The 15,666-nt window shown below is 44.2% G+C and overlaps 1 protein-coding gene across 5 annotated transcripts in view; it reads right to left on the reverse strand.

The window, feature by feature from the left end:
- EVC2 (EvC ciliary complex subunit 2) overlaps positions 1–15,666 on the reverse strand; it is a 153,806-nt gene that overhangs the window by 96,116 nt on the left and 42,024 nt on the right. For all 5 annotated transcript variants that reach the window (XM_044945651.2, XM_044945649.2, XM_006044374.4 and 2 more), the window contains 2 exons: positions 13,640–13,774; positions 10,841–10,980 (listed from right to left, as the gene is read on the reverse strand). In XM_044945651.2, the coding sequence (XP_044801586.2) occupies positions 10,841–10,980; positions 13,640–13,774 (275 nt within the window). The remainder of the gene's footprint in view (positions 1–10,840; positions 10,981–13,639; positions 13,775–15,666) is intronic.

Genomic DNA, 15,666 nt, shown 5'->3' on the forward strand with positions numbered 1-15,666 from the left:
TGAGGCAGCCTATGAATAAACAATGTAAAAGATAAACAACCAAGCAAACCAAGGAAATGCTCTTTGAGAAAAATAAATCAGCAAAACAGGGCAAAAGTATGGCTCTGATGGGTCTCGGAAATGAGGTGACAATCAAATCACCAGCATGTTTAGAATCCCAGCTAAACCTCACGGAACAATTACAAATGGGATAAGTGATTTGCTGGAGGAAAAACAATCTATGTTTAGTGGGGAGGTCATCACAGATTCCCATGCATACTAAGCCCCTGACATTCTGAGTGACATTTTCTTTCTGGGAGTTTCTAAGCCTGACATAAGTCAAGATGGAAAGATTAAAAGTAATTGGCAATGCTAGGATTTTGTAAATAATTGCCAGGTCCCAAAATAAGCATCCAACCACAATGCCTGAAACAGAAGTGGCATTCAATAAAAATTGCATGTTGGGATGGGGAGGGAGGGCAGAGAGATGGGGGAAGGAAGGGAGGAGAAAACTTAGTTCCCTAGTTAGGACTTTCAGGTCATGCTTGATAATCAATGATAAATATTCTTTGGACAAAATAAGATCAGTTCCCAGTGAGAAATATAAGTCCAGAGCTACTAAGTGATTTATAAGAATAAAATCTTGGTGAACCTCAGTTTCCCTATTACATTCACACACCAGTATCAGCAAATTGCAGCAGCTAAAAATAATTTATAAAATACAGGGATAAAGGAAGACTCTCCTTGTCACAGGCCATCACTTCTTGGATCTAAAACAAAGCTGGGATGATCAATGCTTTCTTATTTTATAGTATTAACGATACCAAGCAAGACCCTGAGGGACTCCTGGGTGCAAAAGTCTTTCTGTGGCCCCTATTTCTTGATTACAGGAAGTAGATTTTGTTCAGTTTCCCTGACCTTTCTTGAGTTCCAACAGCAGGCTCAAACAGATGCTAATTAGAGAAGGGAAGAAATGGGGAGACATGGAGGAACCCTTAAAAGAAACAGCAGAGCAACCCTGGGGCAGAGTCCTGGTTGCCCCTCAAGGGATACCCAGAACAATATCTTTGGGCTGTTCTGCAGATACTGAAACCCCCTTAGGTTGGGAGAAATTAAAGGTGCGTGTTGTCCACAAGCAACTAGACCCCAGACTAGTTGAAACCAGAAGGTTGATGATGCTGACTCCCACTTACCTCACCACCAACCAATCAGAAGAAGGCCCATGAGCTGATCACGCCCTCTTTGAACCATTACCATGACACTCCTCCCTCTAGAACTTCCCTGGTGGCCCAGTGGCTAGACTCCGTGCTCCCAGTGAAGGGGCCTTGGGTTCCATTCCTGGTCCGGGAACTAATTTCTACATGCCACAATTAAGAGTTCACACGCTGCAACTAAAGATCCCACATGCCACAGCTAAGACCAGGTGCAGCCAAATAAATAAATTAGTATTAAAAAAAGAAAACTCCTCCCTACCCACTCCAGCTCAAAACACACAGTTTTGAGGGCATTAGCCAACTGTGGCCCACTTTGCCTGGAAAAGTAATAAAGCTGTTCTTTTCTGCTTTACCCAAAACTCTATCTCTGAGATACAATTTCAGTGTTGGGGTAAAGAGGCTGGATTTGGCTTCACTAATTACTCAGGTCAGAAGGGGCTAGAGCTCTATCTACTTGCAAAATTAAATATCTAAGTGCTGATCACACAAACCAAATCACTCTACTCTGTCAGGGAACGTTTAACAGTAGGATTCCTGTGTGCTGTTTTCTGTCTCTCATGAGCCCTCTGTTCCTTATCAGTTCCTGGTAGCAGGAACGAGTGGAGCAGCACGCTGCTCCCAGGACTGAGGTCATGGAATGGAATGCAAGCATATATTTCCTTCATTAACTTTTCCATACGGTGAAAGTGATTAGTCACGACCCTCTTTCTTAAGATATGGATTGTCTTCTGGCCTTATGACCCCTATTACTCCTTGTTTCCTTGATAACTTGTAAGTCTGGTCTTTTGATCTTTATCTTTGCTGAAAAAGCTACCTTGTAAAACTGTATATATACTCACACAAAGTTCAGTAAAGCACCATTGTTCCACTAGAGACTTGGCTCCCTGTGTCCTTCTTTCTCTCTCTCTCTCTGACTAAGTTCTCTGGACCGTGGAAACCTGCCGAGCTCAGTTTCCTGCCTGGGCTTTCAAGACCTCCTCGAGAGGATGCCCTGTGCCTTCGTGAGCGGTACAAGCCTTGTTCTAGGGCTTTATTGGTTTTCCGCATAACCCAAGGAATATTAGTCTTTTTAATTCTTTCACTTTCTTATCATCGACTCTGGACCACGAGGTTCTAGTCCATTAAAGGACTGCAACATTACTCATTTTCAAGTTTTGGAAGAAAACAGACTGTTAGTTAAGAAATACACTAATAATCATCTGCTCATACCACTTAATATCATTAGTGCTAAGTCGCTTGGGTCGTGCCCAGCTCTGTGTGATCCCATGAACTGCAGCCTGCCAGGTTCCTCTGTCCATGGGATTTTCCAGGCAAGAATACTGGAGTGGGTTGCCATGCCCTCCTCCAGGGGATCGTCCCAACCCAGGGATTGAACCCACGTCTCTTATGTCTGCTGCACTGGCAGGCAGGTTCTTGACCACTAGTGCCATATCATTAGAGATATTTACAAATCTCTGCCAGTAACTGCCCCTTTCTCCCTTTCCACCCTCTTGGACAGTGTGGCAAATTTAAATTTGTCACCCTTGGCATTCTGATTAGGGAATTAAGCTAAAATGAAGGATCACATCTGAATGGCTGCACAACCCTGACACCCAGAAATGGATTAGCAGGCCCGATTCCAGCGGGGTGTGAAGTCAGCCTAGGACTCGTGAAGCTGGCAACCTGGCCTGCACCAAGGCACTCACTCAGCTGGTAAGGAGCCCCCTTTCAAGCAGGAGGAAAGTCCCTCTCTACCTAGAACACTCCCTTAGCCCACAAGGTGCTGGGAATCAGACACAACAGAGCTCTCCTCTCCAGGCAATGAACAGTCCCTCTAAAGATAAGGAGGCCACACTCTCTGTTTCTGGTTGGATCTTGGGTCCATCTCTATGAGCCACCGGTTTCCAAGGAGATAGGCTCACACAGCTGCTTGATTTTGCCTCTGAACTTGTAACTGAGCAGGACACTACAGGGCTGTGTGACAGTCAGCCAGCAGACTGTGACCCATGTGCCCAGTCTGGAGAAATTGAGTGGGTTTGAAACCTGTCCTCTCATTGACTACCGTGTACCTTGGAGCAAGCCCCTTAACCTTAAGTTCTCATCTGTAAGATGGCGAAAAGAGCATTACCTGCTTCCTAGGGTTCTTATGAGGATTACACATATTTGTAAAGTTCTTAGAACCGTTTCTGGCTCTATGTTAAATTACACATACATAGAACACTAGAAAGGCTTCCCAAAGTGGTGCTAGTGGTAAAGAACCACCTGCCAATGCAGGAGATGTAAGAGACACGGGTTCGATCCCTTGATTGGGAAGATCCCCTAGAAGAGGGCATGCCAACCCACTCCAGTATTCTTGCCTGGAAAAATCCCATGGACAGAAGAGCTTGGCTTGCTGCAGTCCATGGGGCTGCAAAGAGTCGGACATAACTGAAGCAACTTAACACACATGTAGGCAAAACACTCTAGGTTCAATAAATAAAAAGCAATGGATTGTGGTGGAGGACATCAGTATCATGGTGGAGTGAGACATTCCCTTTTGCCTCCCCCTTCAATCTATCATCAGTAAAACACCCACAAGGCAACAAAGGTGTCTTTGCCCAATAGGATGTCAGAGAATTCCACACACCTGTACATCTAAAGGTGGACACACATGAACAGAGGAGGTAGACCCAGGGGAATAGCAGAGTTGATGCCTGTAGTCCTGGTCTCCCCATCCCTGGCAGATGAGCCCACTGCCCTGTAGCACCAGGAAGAGGGGGCACAGACGAGGACAACCGGGCTGCAGCAGTGCCCGTGGCTACAGGGAACTGAGCAATAACAGCGGACCTGGGACCCTGTCCTTCCAGCCTCTGAATTACCCACGACTCTGGTCCCCCAGCTCTCTACCCCCAGCAGGAGAGCCCATAAGCCTTACAACACTGGACTTGCTAGAGGTGCCCATGTGACTCCAGCTCCTTCCCACCTGAACCCTCCCCCTGTGGTGGCTGAGCCTGCAACTCAGGGGTTCCCAGAGGTGGCAGAAGAGCCCCTCTTCCTGGTACCAGCATTAGTGATGCTGGCAACAGCAAGGTACCAAGTAAGCAGAAGCACAAGGCGTGATGATGAGGACATGGAGCCACACCTCTGACAAGGGCAGTGGAGGACTGCTGTCTATCACTACTGCTAAATCGCTTCAGTTGTGCCTGACTCTGTGCAACCCAATGGACTGTAGCCCACCAGGCTCTTCTGTGAATGACGATTCTCCAGGTAAGAATAATGGACTGGGTTGCCATGCCCTCCTCCAGGGGATCTTCCTGACGCAGGGACTGAACCCACGTCTCTTACATCTGCTGAATTGGCAGGCGGGTTCTTTACCACTAGTGCCACCTGGGAAGCATGAAAAGTGTTCATTCTTAAGTATATCTAGAGGCAGCTCAGATTCAATCAAAAAGATGTTTGCTACTTCAAGTGCACTGGCAGAGGAACAACTCACCGAGCACCATGAAGAACCACAGAAACAATGTACCACAAAAAGAAAATAACAATTCTTTAGAAACCAAACTCAGAGTCACGGAATACTGAGATCTAATGCATAAAGAATTCAAAATAGCTGTCGTGAAGAAACTCAGCACGCTAGAAGAAAACTCAGAAAGGCAGTTCAGTGGACCAAGGAACAAAACTAATGAACAGGAGGAATACTTTACCAAATTCAAAAAAAGAATCAGACAGAAGTTCTGGAGCTGAAGAACACATACTCAAGGTAAATAATGCATTAGAAAACATTGGAAATGGAGCAGCCTACATGGAAGAGAGAGTTAGCAAACCCAAAAATAGACATCTAGAAATGATACTGATAAGAAGACGAAAGAGAAATGAGATGTTAAAAAAGAGGAAAATTCTAGGAGAGTTATTCAGCTCATTTGGGAAGGGTAACATTAGGGTGATAAGCATCCCAGGGAAGAGAAGAAGAAAGGAACAGAGAGTTTATTTAAAGAAATAATAACAGAAAATTCACAAAGCTGGGAAAGGAAATGGCAACCCACTCCAGTACTCTTGCCTGGACAATCCCATGGACAGAGGGGCCTGGTGGGCTGCAGTCCATGAGGTCGCTAGGAGTCGGACACAACTGAGCAACATCATTTTCACTTTTCACTTTCCTGCATTGGAGACGGCAGTGGTAACCCACTCCAGTGTTCTTACCTGGAGAATCCCATGGATGGGGGAGCCTGGTGGGCTGCCATCTATGGGGTCACACAGAGTCGGACACGACTGAAGCGACTTAGCAGCAGCAGCAGCAGCAGCATGAGCTAATTACCTCAATGCAAAATGACCTTCTCCAAGACACATTACATTAAAATTGTTGAAAGTCAATGAGAAGGAAAGAAATTTAAAGCCAGCCAGGGTAAAAAGGACAGCAACCTACAAAGGAACCACTGTTAGGCTATCAGCAGGTTTCTCAGCGGACACTTTACAGGCAAGGAGGGAGCAGAATGGCATTCTCGAAACACTGAAAGATAAAAACTGTCATCCAAGAATACTCTATCCAGCCAGGTTATAAGTCAGATATGAAGGAGAAATTAAAGGCTTTCCCAGGCAAACAACAGCTGAGGGAGTTCATCACCACTAGACCTGGCCTACAAGAAGGGTTGAAAGGAGCCTTTTGACCAGAAACAAAAAGGCAAAGTACCCAAAATTGTGAGTAAGGTGATAAACAGAATGAGAAAATTGGAACTCTTCCCCAGAATAGGTTTTAAAACATTTTATTACAGCATAAAGGTTAAAGGAGGGGGGAAAGCAGAAGAAACAATGATAACTACTTCAGTTTCATAACTCACAACATAAAAATGGATAATTTGAGAAAAACAAAAACATAAAAGGGGAAGAAGAAAAAGATGGAACCCATGCAGTGATATTATCAGCATGTGTGTGCTCAGTCATGCCTGACTCTTTGCAACCTTGTAGACGGAGAAGGCAATGGCACCCCACTCCAGTACTCTTGCCTGGAAAATCCTGTGGATGGAGGAGTCTGGTAGGCTGCAGTCCACGGGGTCAAAAAGAGTCGGACATGACTGAGCAACTTCACTTTCACTTTTCACTTTCATGCGTTGGAGAAGGAAATGGCAACCCGCTCCAGTGTTCTTGCCTGGAGAATCCCAGGGATGGGGAGGCCTGGTGGGCTGCTGTCTATGGGGTCGCACAGAGTCAGACACGACTGAAGTGACTTAGCAGCAGCAGCAGACAGTAGCCCACCAGGCTCCTCTGTCCATGGGATTCTCCAGGCAAGAATACTGGTGTGGGTTGCCATTTCCTTCTCCAGGGGATCTTCCTGACCCAGGGATCGAACCTGTATCTCCTGCATTGCAGGTGGATGCTTTACCGCTGAGCCACCTGGGAAGCCCCATCAGGAAAAGAAGGACTATTTTATCTATGAGAAGTTTTACACAAATATCACAGTAACAACAAAACATAAATCTAGAAGAGAAAGACAAAAAATAAAAAAGAGGACACTGAGAAAACCATCAGAGAAAACCATCAAATCAAAATAGCAGACAGAAACACAGGAGAAAAAAAAATACAGTGGAGAGATTGAGCAACCAGAAAACAAAATTGTAGTATTAAGTCTTCATCTATCAATAATAACCTTAAATGTAAATGTGTTGAATTCACCAATCAAAAAGCATGGAGTGGTTGGATGGATTAAAAACCAGGACTCAACTACATGCTGCCTCCAAGCGACCCACATCAGCTCTACAGACAAACACAGGTTCAAAGTGAAGGAACAGAGGATGCTACTGTTAGCAAATGATGGCCAGAAAGGATGTGTAGCCATACTCATATCAAGCAGAACAGACTTGAAGACAAAAATGGATAGTATATTATTATGAGGGGGGAAATCTATCAAGAAGACATAAAAGTTATTAATGTATTTGCACCTAACATATATAAAACAATTATTAACAGATTTAAAGGGAGAAATGGGGGCTTCCCTCGTGGCTCAGTGGTAAAGACCCCACCCACCAATGTAGGAAACATGGGTTACATCTCTGGGTCAATAAGATGTCGTGGAGGAGGAAATGGCAACCCATCCCAGTTCTTGCCAGGAAAAGTTACATGGACTTGCAGGCTACGGCCCATGGGGTGGCAAAGAGTGGAACATGACTGAGTGACTGAGCACACACACCCACAAAGGGAGAAATTATTTCACACAGTATTGGAAGTCCTAACCAGAATAATGAGGCAAGGAAAAAAAACTAAAGGTATCCAAATTGGAAAGAAAGAAGTAAAACTGTCACTATTTGCAGATGATATGACTTTATATATACAAAATCCTAAAGATGCCACCAAAAAACTGAAAGAAATAATAAACAAACACATAAAGTTGCAGGGTACAAAATCAACACACAAAAATCTGTTGCATTTCTATATGTTAACAATGAGCTACCAGAAAGAGACATGAAGAAGTAAATCCCATTTACAATTACAACACAAAATATAAAATAACTAGGAATAAATTTAACCAAAGAGGTGAAAGACATGGACAGTGAAACGTACAAAGTGCTGTTGAAAGAAACTGAAGAGGCACAAATAAATGCAGAGATATTCCATGCTAGTGAATTGAAAAGATGACCTTGTTAAAATGTCCATATTACCTAAAGTAATCTACAGATTCAATGAAATCCCTATCAAAATCTCAAGGACATTTTTCACAGAAATAGAGCAAAAATTCTAAAATTTATATGAAACCACAGAAGACGGAACTGCCAAAGCAATCCTGAGGGGAGAGAAAAATAAAGTTGCAGGTATCACAACTCCTGATCTCAGACTATGTTACAAAGCTGTAACCAAAACAGCATAGTACTGGTACAAAAGCATAGATCAATGGGACAGAACTGAGAGCCCAGAAATAAATGCATGCACATATGGACAATTAATTTACAACACAGCAGCAAAGAACATATGATGGATAAAGGATAGTCTTCAATAAATGACGATGGGAAGGCTGAACAGGCACATGCAAATACAAAGAAACTAGGCCACTACCTCACATCATACTCCAAAATCAACTCAAAATGGACTGAAGACTACAATGTAAAACCTGAAACTATAAAAGTCCTAGTGGAAAACATAGGCAGTTCATTCTTGGTCATGAGTCTTAGCAATATCTCCCCAGGTATGTCTCTTCAGGCAAAAGAATCAAAAACAAAAATAAACAACTGGGACTACAGCAAACTAAAAAGATTCTGCACCACAAAGAAAACTATCAACAAAATTAAAAAGCTATTGAATGGGAGAAGATATTTGCAAGCAATTGTATCTAAGAAGTACTAATATCCAAAACATATAAAGAACTGATACAACTCAACAACAACAAAACAACCCACTAAAACATGGGTGGAACTGAATAGACATTTTTCAAAGAAGATATACAGATGGCTAACAGGCATAAGAAAACAACAGCATGAATTATTAGGGAAACACAAATTAAAACCACAGTGAGATGTCACCTTGCGCCTGTGAGAATGACTATTATCTAGTGAGTGTTGGTGGGAATGTTGGTTGGATAGCATCATCAGCTCGATGGACTTGAGTTTGAACAAACTCCTGGAGATAGTGAAGGACGAGGAAACCGGATGTGCTGAAGTCCATGGGGTCACAAGGAGTCAGACATGGCTGAGAAACTAAACAATAGCAACAACCACTATGGAAAATAGTCTCGACATTCCTCAAAAAACTGAGAACAGAGTCACCATATGATCCAGTTATCCCACTCTGGGGTATTTACCAAATAATATGAAACCATTATTTTGAAAAGATACATGCATTCCCATGCTTACTGCATCATTACTCACAACTGCCAAGTTATGGAAGCAACCTAAATGCCCATGAACAGATGAATGGATAATGGATGACAGATGAATGGCCATGAACAGATGAATGGATAATGGAATACTACTCAGCCATAAAGAGATGAGATCTTTCCATTTGCAACAACACAGATGGATCTTGAGGGTATTATATAAGTGAAATAAGTCAGATGGAGAAGGAAAATACCATATGATTTCACTCATCTGTGGAATATAGAAAACAAATGAAAACACAAAACACATGAACAAAATCAAAGAAAAACTAACTAGTAGATACAGAGAACAGAATCATGGTTACTAGAGAGGAAGCTGCTGGGGGAAGATGAAATGGATAAAGCAGATCAACCGTACGGTGATGGATGGAAACTAAATTTTTGGTGGTGAGCATGCTGTAGATACCCACACAGATACTCTACTTCTCTGTGTGTATATGTATATATGTCAATATATATACATATATATCGATATATATATATAAATAATAAATATATGTACACATATAAAATATTAAATATATACATAAATATACTCTACTTCTGTATATATACAGAGGTAGAAATATGTGGTACACATGAAACTTACAAAATGTTATAAACTAATGTTAATTCAATAAGTAAAAAAATACAATAAAAATACTTTGATTTTGCTCCTTAAAGGTTAATAAATAGATAAATAGACAAAAAGAAAAGAGATGAACCCAGTTTAGCCAAAAGTCATATCACTTGGTCTGGATTCTCTTTCAATATGTCACTTCTTTCCTTCACTACACTACTCAAGACCCTAATCCTCACATCAATCATACTGAGTTACTGACACTTCACCAAACATATATAACTTGCTCATTTCCTGTCTTGACATCTGCCCTGTCTTTCTTCTGCCTGAAAAGCCTTTCTTCTCTTAATCTACTTGAAAAGCTTCAAGAATTAGTTAAAATATCTCTTCCTCTGGGAAGCATTTCTATGACCTGCTCAGAGGTAATTACCTTTTCTTTTGTGCTCAGCGAGCCCCAATCTTAGCATGGTACTCATCAAATTTTCATGGTCACTTCCATTTCTGTTTGTCTTCCCACTAGGTCAGACTGCCTCATAGCTCAAACTATGTTCTGTCTTTTTTCTTAAATACCAAGCATAGTGTTCGGGGCATGGCAGTTGTTTGATTATGACTCAGTTGAGTTCAGTTCAGTTCAGTTGCTCAGTCATGTCAGACTCTTTGCGACCCCATGGACTGCAGCATGTCAGGCTTCCCTGTCCATCACTAACACCCAGAGCTTAAACTCATGTACATTGAGTCAGTGATGGTATCCAACCATCTCATCCTCTGTCATCCCCTTCTCTCCTGCCTTCAATCTTTCCCAGCATCGGGGTCTTTTCCAATGAGTCAGTTCTTCGCATCAGGTGGCCAAAGTATTGGAGTTTCAGCTCCAGCATCAGTCCTTCCAATGAATATTCAGGACTGATTTCCTTTAGGATGGACTGGTTGAACCTCCTTGCAGTCCAAGGGACTCTCGAGAGTCTTCTCCAACACCACAGTTCAAAAGCATCAAATCTTTGGTGCTCAGCTTTCTTTATAGTCGAACTCTCACATTCAAACATGACTATACCTTTGACTATATGGACCTTTGTTGGCAAAGTAATGTTTCTTCTTTTTAATATGCTGTCTAGATTGGTCATAACTTTTCTTCCAAAGATTACGACTACTGAGTGACAAATGAATGATAAGTGGGATGAATTAATGAATGAAATACACTCAGCATTTGCTCTCATGCTGCTGTAGATAGAACATTCATGATATCTGCAGAAATATAATGTGACTCAGGATACTTACTCTTCTAAGGCTTGAAGCATGCTCCTGGGGTCCTCGGAAGACAGAATGTCTATCATTTGGTCATTGAGAGCGAGATCTTCATTCACACCATCAGCTGAGGTGAACTGGGAGTGCTCCAGCTTGTTTTCGTGATGCTGAACCTTCAAGAGAATTTCAGGAACAACAGTTGAGCGGGCCTTCCTGTGAATGTCACATGCTGGAAAAGTCATGAGGGAACATGGGGATCTGTAATCAGAGAATCTAGCTGGCCTCACCACTGGCGAGCAGACAAGACTCAGGCACAACGTTGCACTTTCCTGGGCCTCATTTTCTCATCAAAGAAATGGAATCATAATTCCTATAGCCCTGCACAGACTTGTTGTGTGGATAAAACAAAGCAGGGGATAGAAAGAGCTTTATAACTATAAAGATCTAATACAAATATTTCACCATCACCATCATCATCATTGTCCCCCCATCCTCATCATCACCACCAAAACCATCATATATCACCATCACCACCATCATCGCCACCATCATATTATCACCATCATCATCATCGTCATCGTGATGCAGAAGAATATTAACAGATGGCAGATGGACTTCAACATCATGGATCTGGTTGGTTTCTAATCAGAATATAGAGTTGTCAGATTTAAGTGACATCAGAGATAATTAAGCTCAATCCTTCAATTGGATAGATGATGTACCTGTGTTGCTCTCTGACATTAATAATGCTGCAAAAATGCATAATTATACTAACATTTAAGAATTTCTGTCCCTGTGCCTTGTATGAGTTACATCATGAAAATGTCACACAAAATGTGTTGATGTCCCCACTTTACATATACGGAAAATGCAGCTCAGAGAGATGAAAATGACATTATTAGAGTTCACACAGTTCATAAAGAGCCTGCATGGTATTTGACCTGAAGTCTACCTAACTCTAAGGGCTGCCTTCTGCTTTATAACACATTTTCTCCTTGGTTACCACCACAAAGAAAAAAAAATTTTTTTAATGTGGAAAGATTTCATATTGTGACGTTGGAAAAAAAAATACTAGAAGAGTCTTCAGATCTTAAATCAAATTCACACTTTGCTTTCCTCCCGTGGTTGTAACAATCAGCCTTTAATCTCCGAGAAATGAATTCTGCTCCTTCATCGAACGAGCAGGGTGAGTCTTGCTCATCTGTGATTGATAACAGCGTTGGGAGAGTAAGTAGAATGTCTCATTAGATGGGCCATTTTTCTTCTCTTCACTTCTGCTTGTCAAGGAGATTGTGGGTTGACCTCACTTTGAAATGACAAGTCTCTCCTCCAGGAAGTAGAGACAAAGTGAAAAACAGGACAGGACTACCAGCCTCCAGAGGTGGGGGTGTCCCTGGAAGCCAGGTCACAGCCTATACTCGGCCCCCTGAAGGCTGTTTAGCTTTACAGGACTCAGTTTCCTCACTACGTGGTGAAGAAAAAAGATGACAAATGTTCCTTTCAAGTTGCTGGACCTCTGGGTGACAGTCACCCAGCCCCCATGGTCCTGCAGAAATGAACCACCCCTCAGGGTGCTCACTCCCAGCAGTGACTTCTCATCCTAGGACAGCAACCTGTTTCCCTGCCTCCGTCTGTCCATCCTCTGATTGGCTGTGGGGTGATGGTGGAGACTCATTCCTTCACATGTTCACTAAGTGCCAAGTGCCAGGCTCCTTACCAGGCAATAGGGATTACAGCAGCCAGCATCAGTCCTCCAACCATGACCCCTGCCCTTGCTCTTCCATGCCTTTGAGCCCAAGATCTACCAGCCAACACCTACACTTCTTTCCCTGAAGGCTCCTTCTGGCCCTTCAGAGTCCATTTCAGGGAAATAGCACTTTTGTCCTGGCCCCCTCCCCACCCCTGTCCTCAACCAGCAGCATTTCATAACTCAATACCCATTCTCTTTCTCCCTTCAGGCAGGATGACTCTGAGGCTGGTTCTACAATGTCCCAAGTTCCCATGTGGGATGAAGAAGCGCCTGGTACCCACGGTGGTAGCTTAACTGGCTGCCTTCCTTCCCATCTCACTCCCCCATCCCCTACCTTTACTTCCTGGGGTCACTTTCCATATAAACTATTTGCATTTGGATCCTGGTCTCACGGTGTGCTTCTGTGGGAATGCAGACCAAGACAGGAACACAGAGACTGAGGAGTTCACAGATGGGGATAAACAGTGGGGAGGAAGGTGGTCCAGAAGCCAGGGCAGGAACCCAGAGAGAGGGCCCCTGACTCGGCCAGGAAGTGGCCAAGTGATGACTTCCAAGGAGAGGCAAGGCCAGAGATGAGTCTTACAGGACATGTCAGAATCCTGCTCATTGAAGAGCAGAGGGAGTATTACAGAAGCATCCTGGTGAGTGTGGAGAGCTCAGCAGTCATTGTCTAGAGTGGGATGTCGGGGTGTGAAGCTGGACCACAGAGGGCTCTCTTTATAAGCCACACTAAGCCGTCTGGGCTTCATCCTGAGGACGAAGGGTAGACCAGGACCTAAATCAGGGTGTGGCATGAATGCACAGTGAGCCACACAGGCAGGCACTCAGTGATTCAGCCAGAATTAGGGGTTCCCAATCCCGGCCATCTGGTTAGAACCATCCAGAGAGCTTTTAAAAACAGCTAATGATGGGGATGCCTCCCGGGAAAGCAGTCTGAGTCTGTGCAGGAGGGCCTAGCTTTGAGCATGCATCATGGTTCCCCGGGGGTCCTGACATCCATCCAGAGTTGAAGGATAAGCTTGAACCTCACATCTACCACCAACCAACTGCCCTCCAGGAAGAAGATGCACGTGGATTCCCACCTGATGTCTGGTAAGCGAGCTTCCCTTCACACACTGGTATCGAACCATGAAGAAAAGCACAGCCCAGGTCAGCACCAGGGAGAGGATGAAGGCCACGCAGAACCCTGCTGCGTGGAGGCCGTGGTTTGGCAGAACCTGTGGGATAAGAGAGAGAAACAGATCTGCTCATGGTCACACTTCACATCTTTCAAGGCAAGTTACAACTGAGTTAGAGAAGAATAAGAACAGAGTCAGTGAGACCAGCCCGGTTTGGATGGAGCTTTGCCTCCTATTAGCTGGTTGTCTTGGGACCACTGCTGAACCTCTTTGGGCCCAAGCACTTCAAGGAGCTGAGCATGGAGGCTTGCACACGACAGGACCAACCACCCCAAGGCTGGTACATCACAGGCACTCAGGAATGTTAAATTCCCCAATCAAATATGTAACAATCCTAAGGCAGCAGGAAGGAACCATGACATGCTTTCAGTCGGGCAGAATTTTGCAGAGGCCAGAGCAAGAATCCATAGTGCCCTCAACTTCCCTCAAGGTTGTCCACTCCCCCGGCCCTGGGACCACTACCCATTAGGGATGGAGCCCACTTTGGACATCAGGGTCACTCTGGAGGATGCACGTGGCAGGGGCGGCATCACACAGGAGAAGGCAGCCCAATAATGACCATCATGGTCATTTGGTCATGAGCTGCAGAGCTCATGCTAGCTTCATTCAATGTGCCAAGCGTACTCTCTCCTGGACGGTTTCCTCCAGGCTCCACTCTGTGACATCCTGGGACTAATGTGGATCCACTGATGGGCCAGGAGTGGCCAGCACCAAATAACAACTGTGAGAAGCAGTAAGTTCTAGACTCCCCCCACATTCCACCCTTCCCTCAACCATCTCTTTGGGATCCAGAACATGATGGTTAGAGGGAGGGGTAGAATGGGATTTCTTTGGGATCCAGAGAGTAGCAGCTGCCATGTGCCTAAGCACTCAGCATGGGACAGGCCTGGGGCCAAGGTCGTGCTCTCACATTGGGGCTCACATCGGAATCACCTGCATGGTCTGTGTTCCACCCTCAGGGATTCTGCATCACCAGACCTTGGGCAGCAACCGAAAAGAGGCATTTCTAGCAAGTTCCCAGGGGTTGTTGCCGTCCTTCTTGACCAGGGGCCACTCTCTGAGAACCCATGGGCTAAAGGTTTCACAAGAACTAACTCCTTGAATTCTCCCAAAGACACTTTGAGTAAAATGAGGACAGCTCTGCCTTTCAAATCCTACAGACCTGAATTGGAATGCCTCCTCTATCAAAAGAGCTGGAAGGTAACAATATTTAGGGGCCAGGGACTTGACCTCTGAGAACCTCAGTTCTCTTATCTGTAACATGGGGATAAAAACATTACTTCTCACAGCAGGGAGAGTAAATCAAATAAAAATGCAGAGGATTTGCATGCAAAGTTCGACTCTTTTATTCAATTGACAAATATGTATTGGGTGTCTACTGGGTACGAGGCTACATGCTAGAAGCTAATAAGATGGAGATGTTTTCTCCCTTGTGTGATTATGCTCTTCCTGTTGGCACTGGCCAGGGCTGACCCAGACTACACGCTTCTCACAGACAAGGGCCTGGAGCAGCACAGCAGCTGAAGCCTGGGCTCTAGACTCAGACCACTGGGCGTGGGGCCCAGCTCTGCTACCTCGTGGCCATGTGGCTTTGGGCAAATCACTTCATCTCTCTCTCTCTCTTTTTGGTGCAGAGCGCGGAGCATTTTTAGTCTTTTATTAATTTGTTACAATATTGTTTCTGTTTTATATTTTGCCTTTTGGTTGCAAGGCATGTGGGACCTCAGCTCCCTAACCAGGGATCAAACCCGCACCCCCTGCATAGGAAGGTAACATCTTAGCCACTGGACAGCCAGGGAAGTTCTCACTTCATCTCTCTCTGCCTTTGCTCTTCCCTTGTAAGACAGAGATGAGAGCCCTCCAAAGGTGGTGCTGAGGATTAAACAAGAGACATGAACAAAGTCCAACGAAGTCATCAGAAGAGGACCTCA

Source organism: Bubalus bubalis, chromosome 7 (genome assembly GCF_019923935.1).
Source record: "Bubalus bubalis isolate 160015118507 breed Murrah chromosome 7, NDDB_SH_1, whole genome shotgun sequence".
NCBI classification, from domain to species: Eukaryota; Metazoa; Chordata; class Mammalia; order Artiodactyla; family Bovidae; genus Bubalus; species Bubalus bubalis.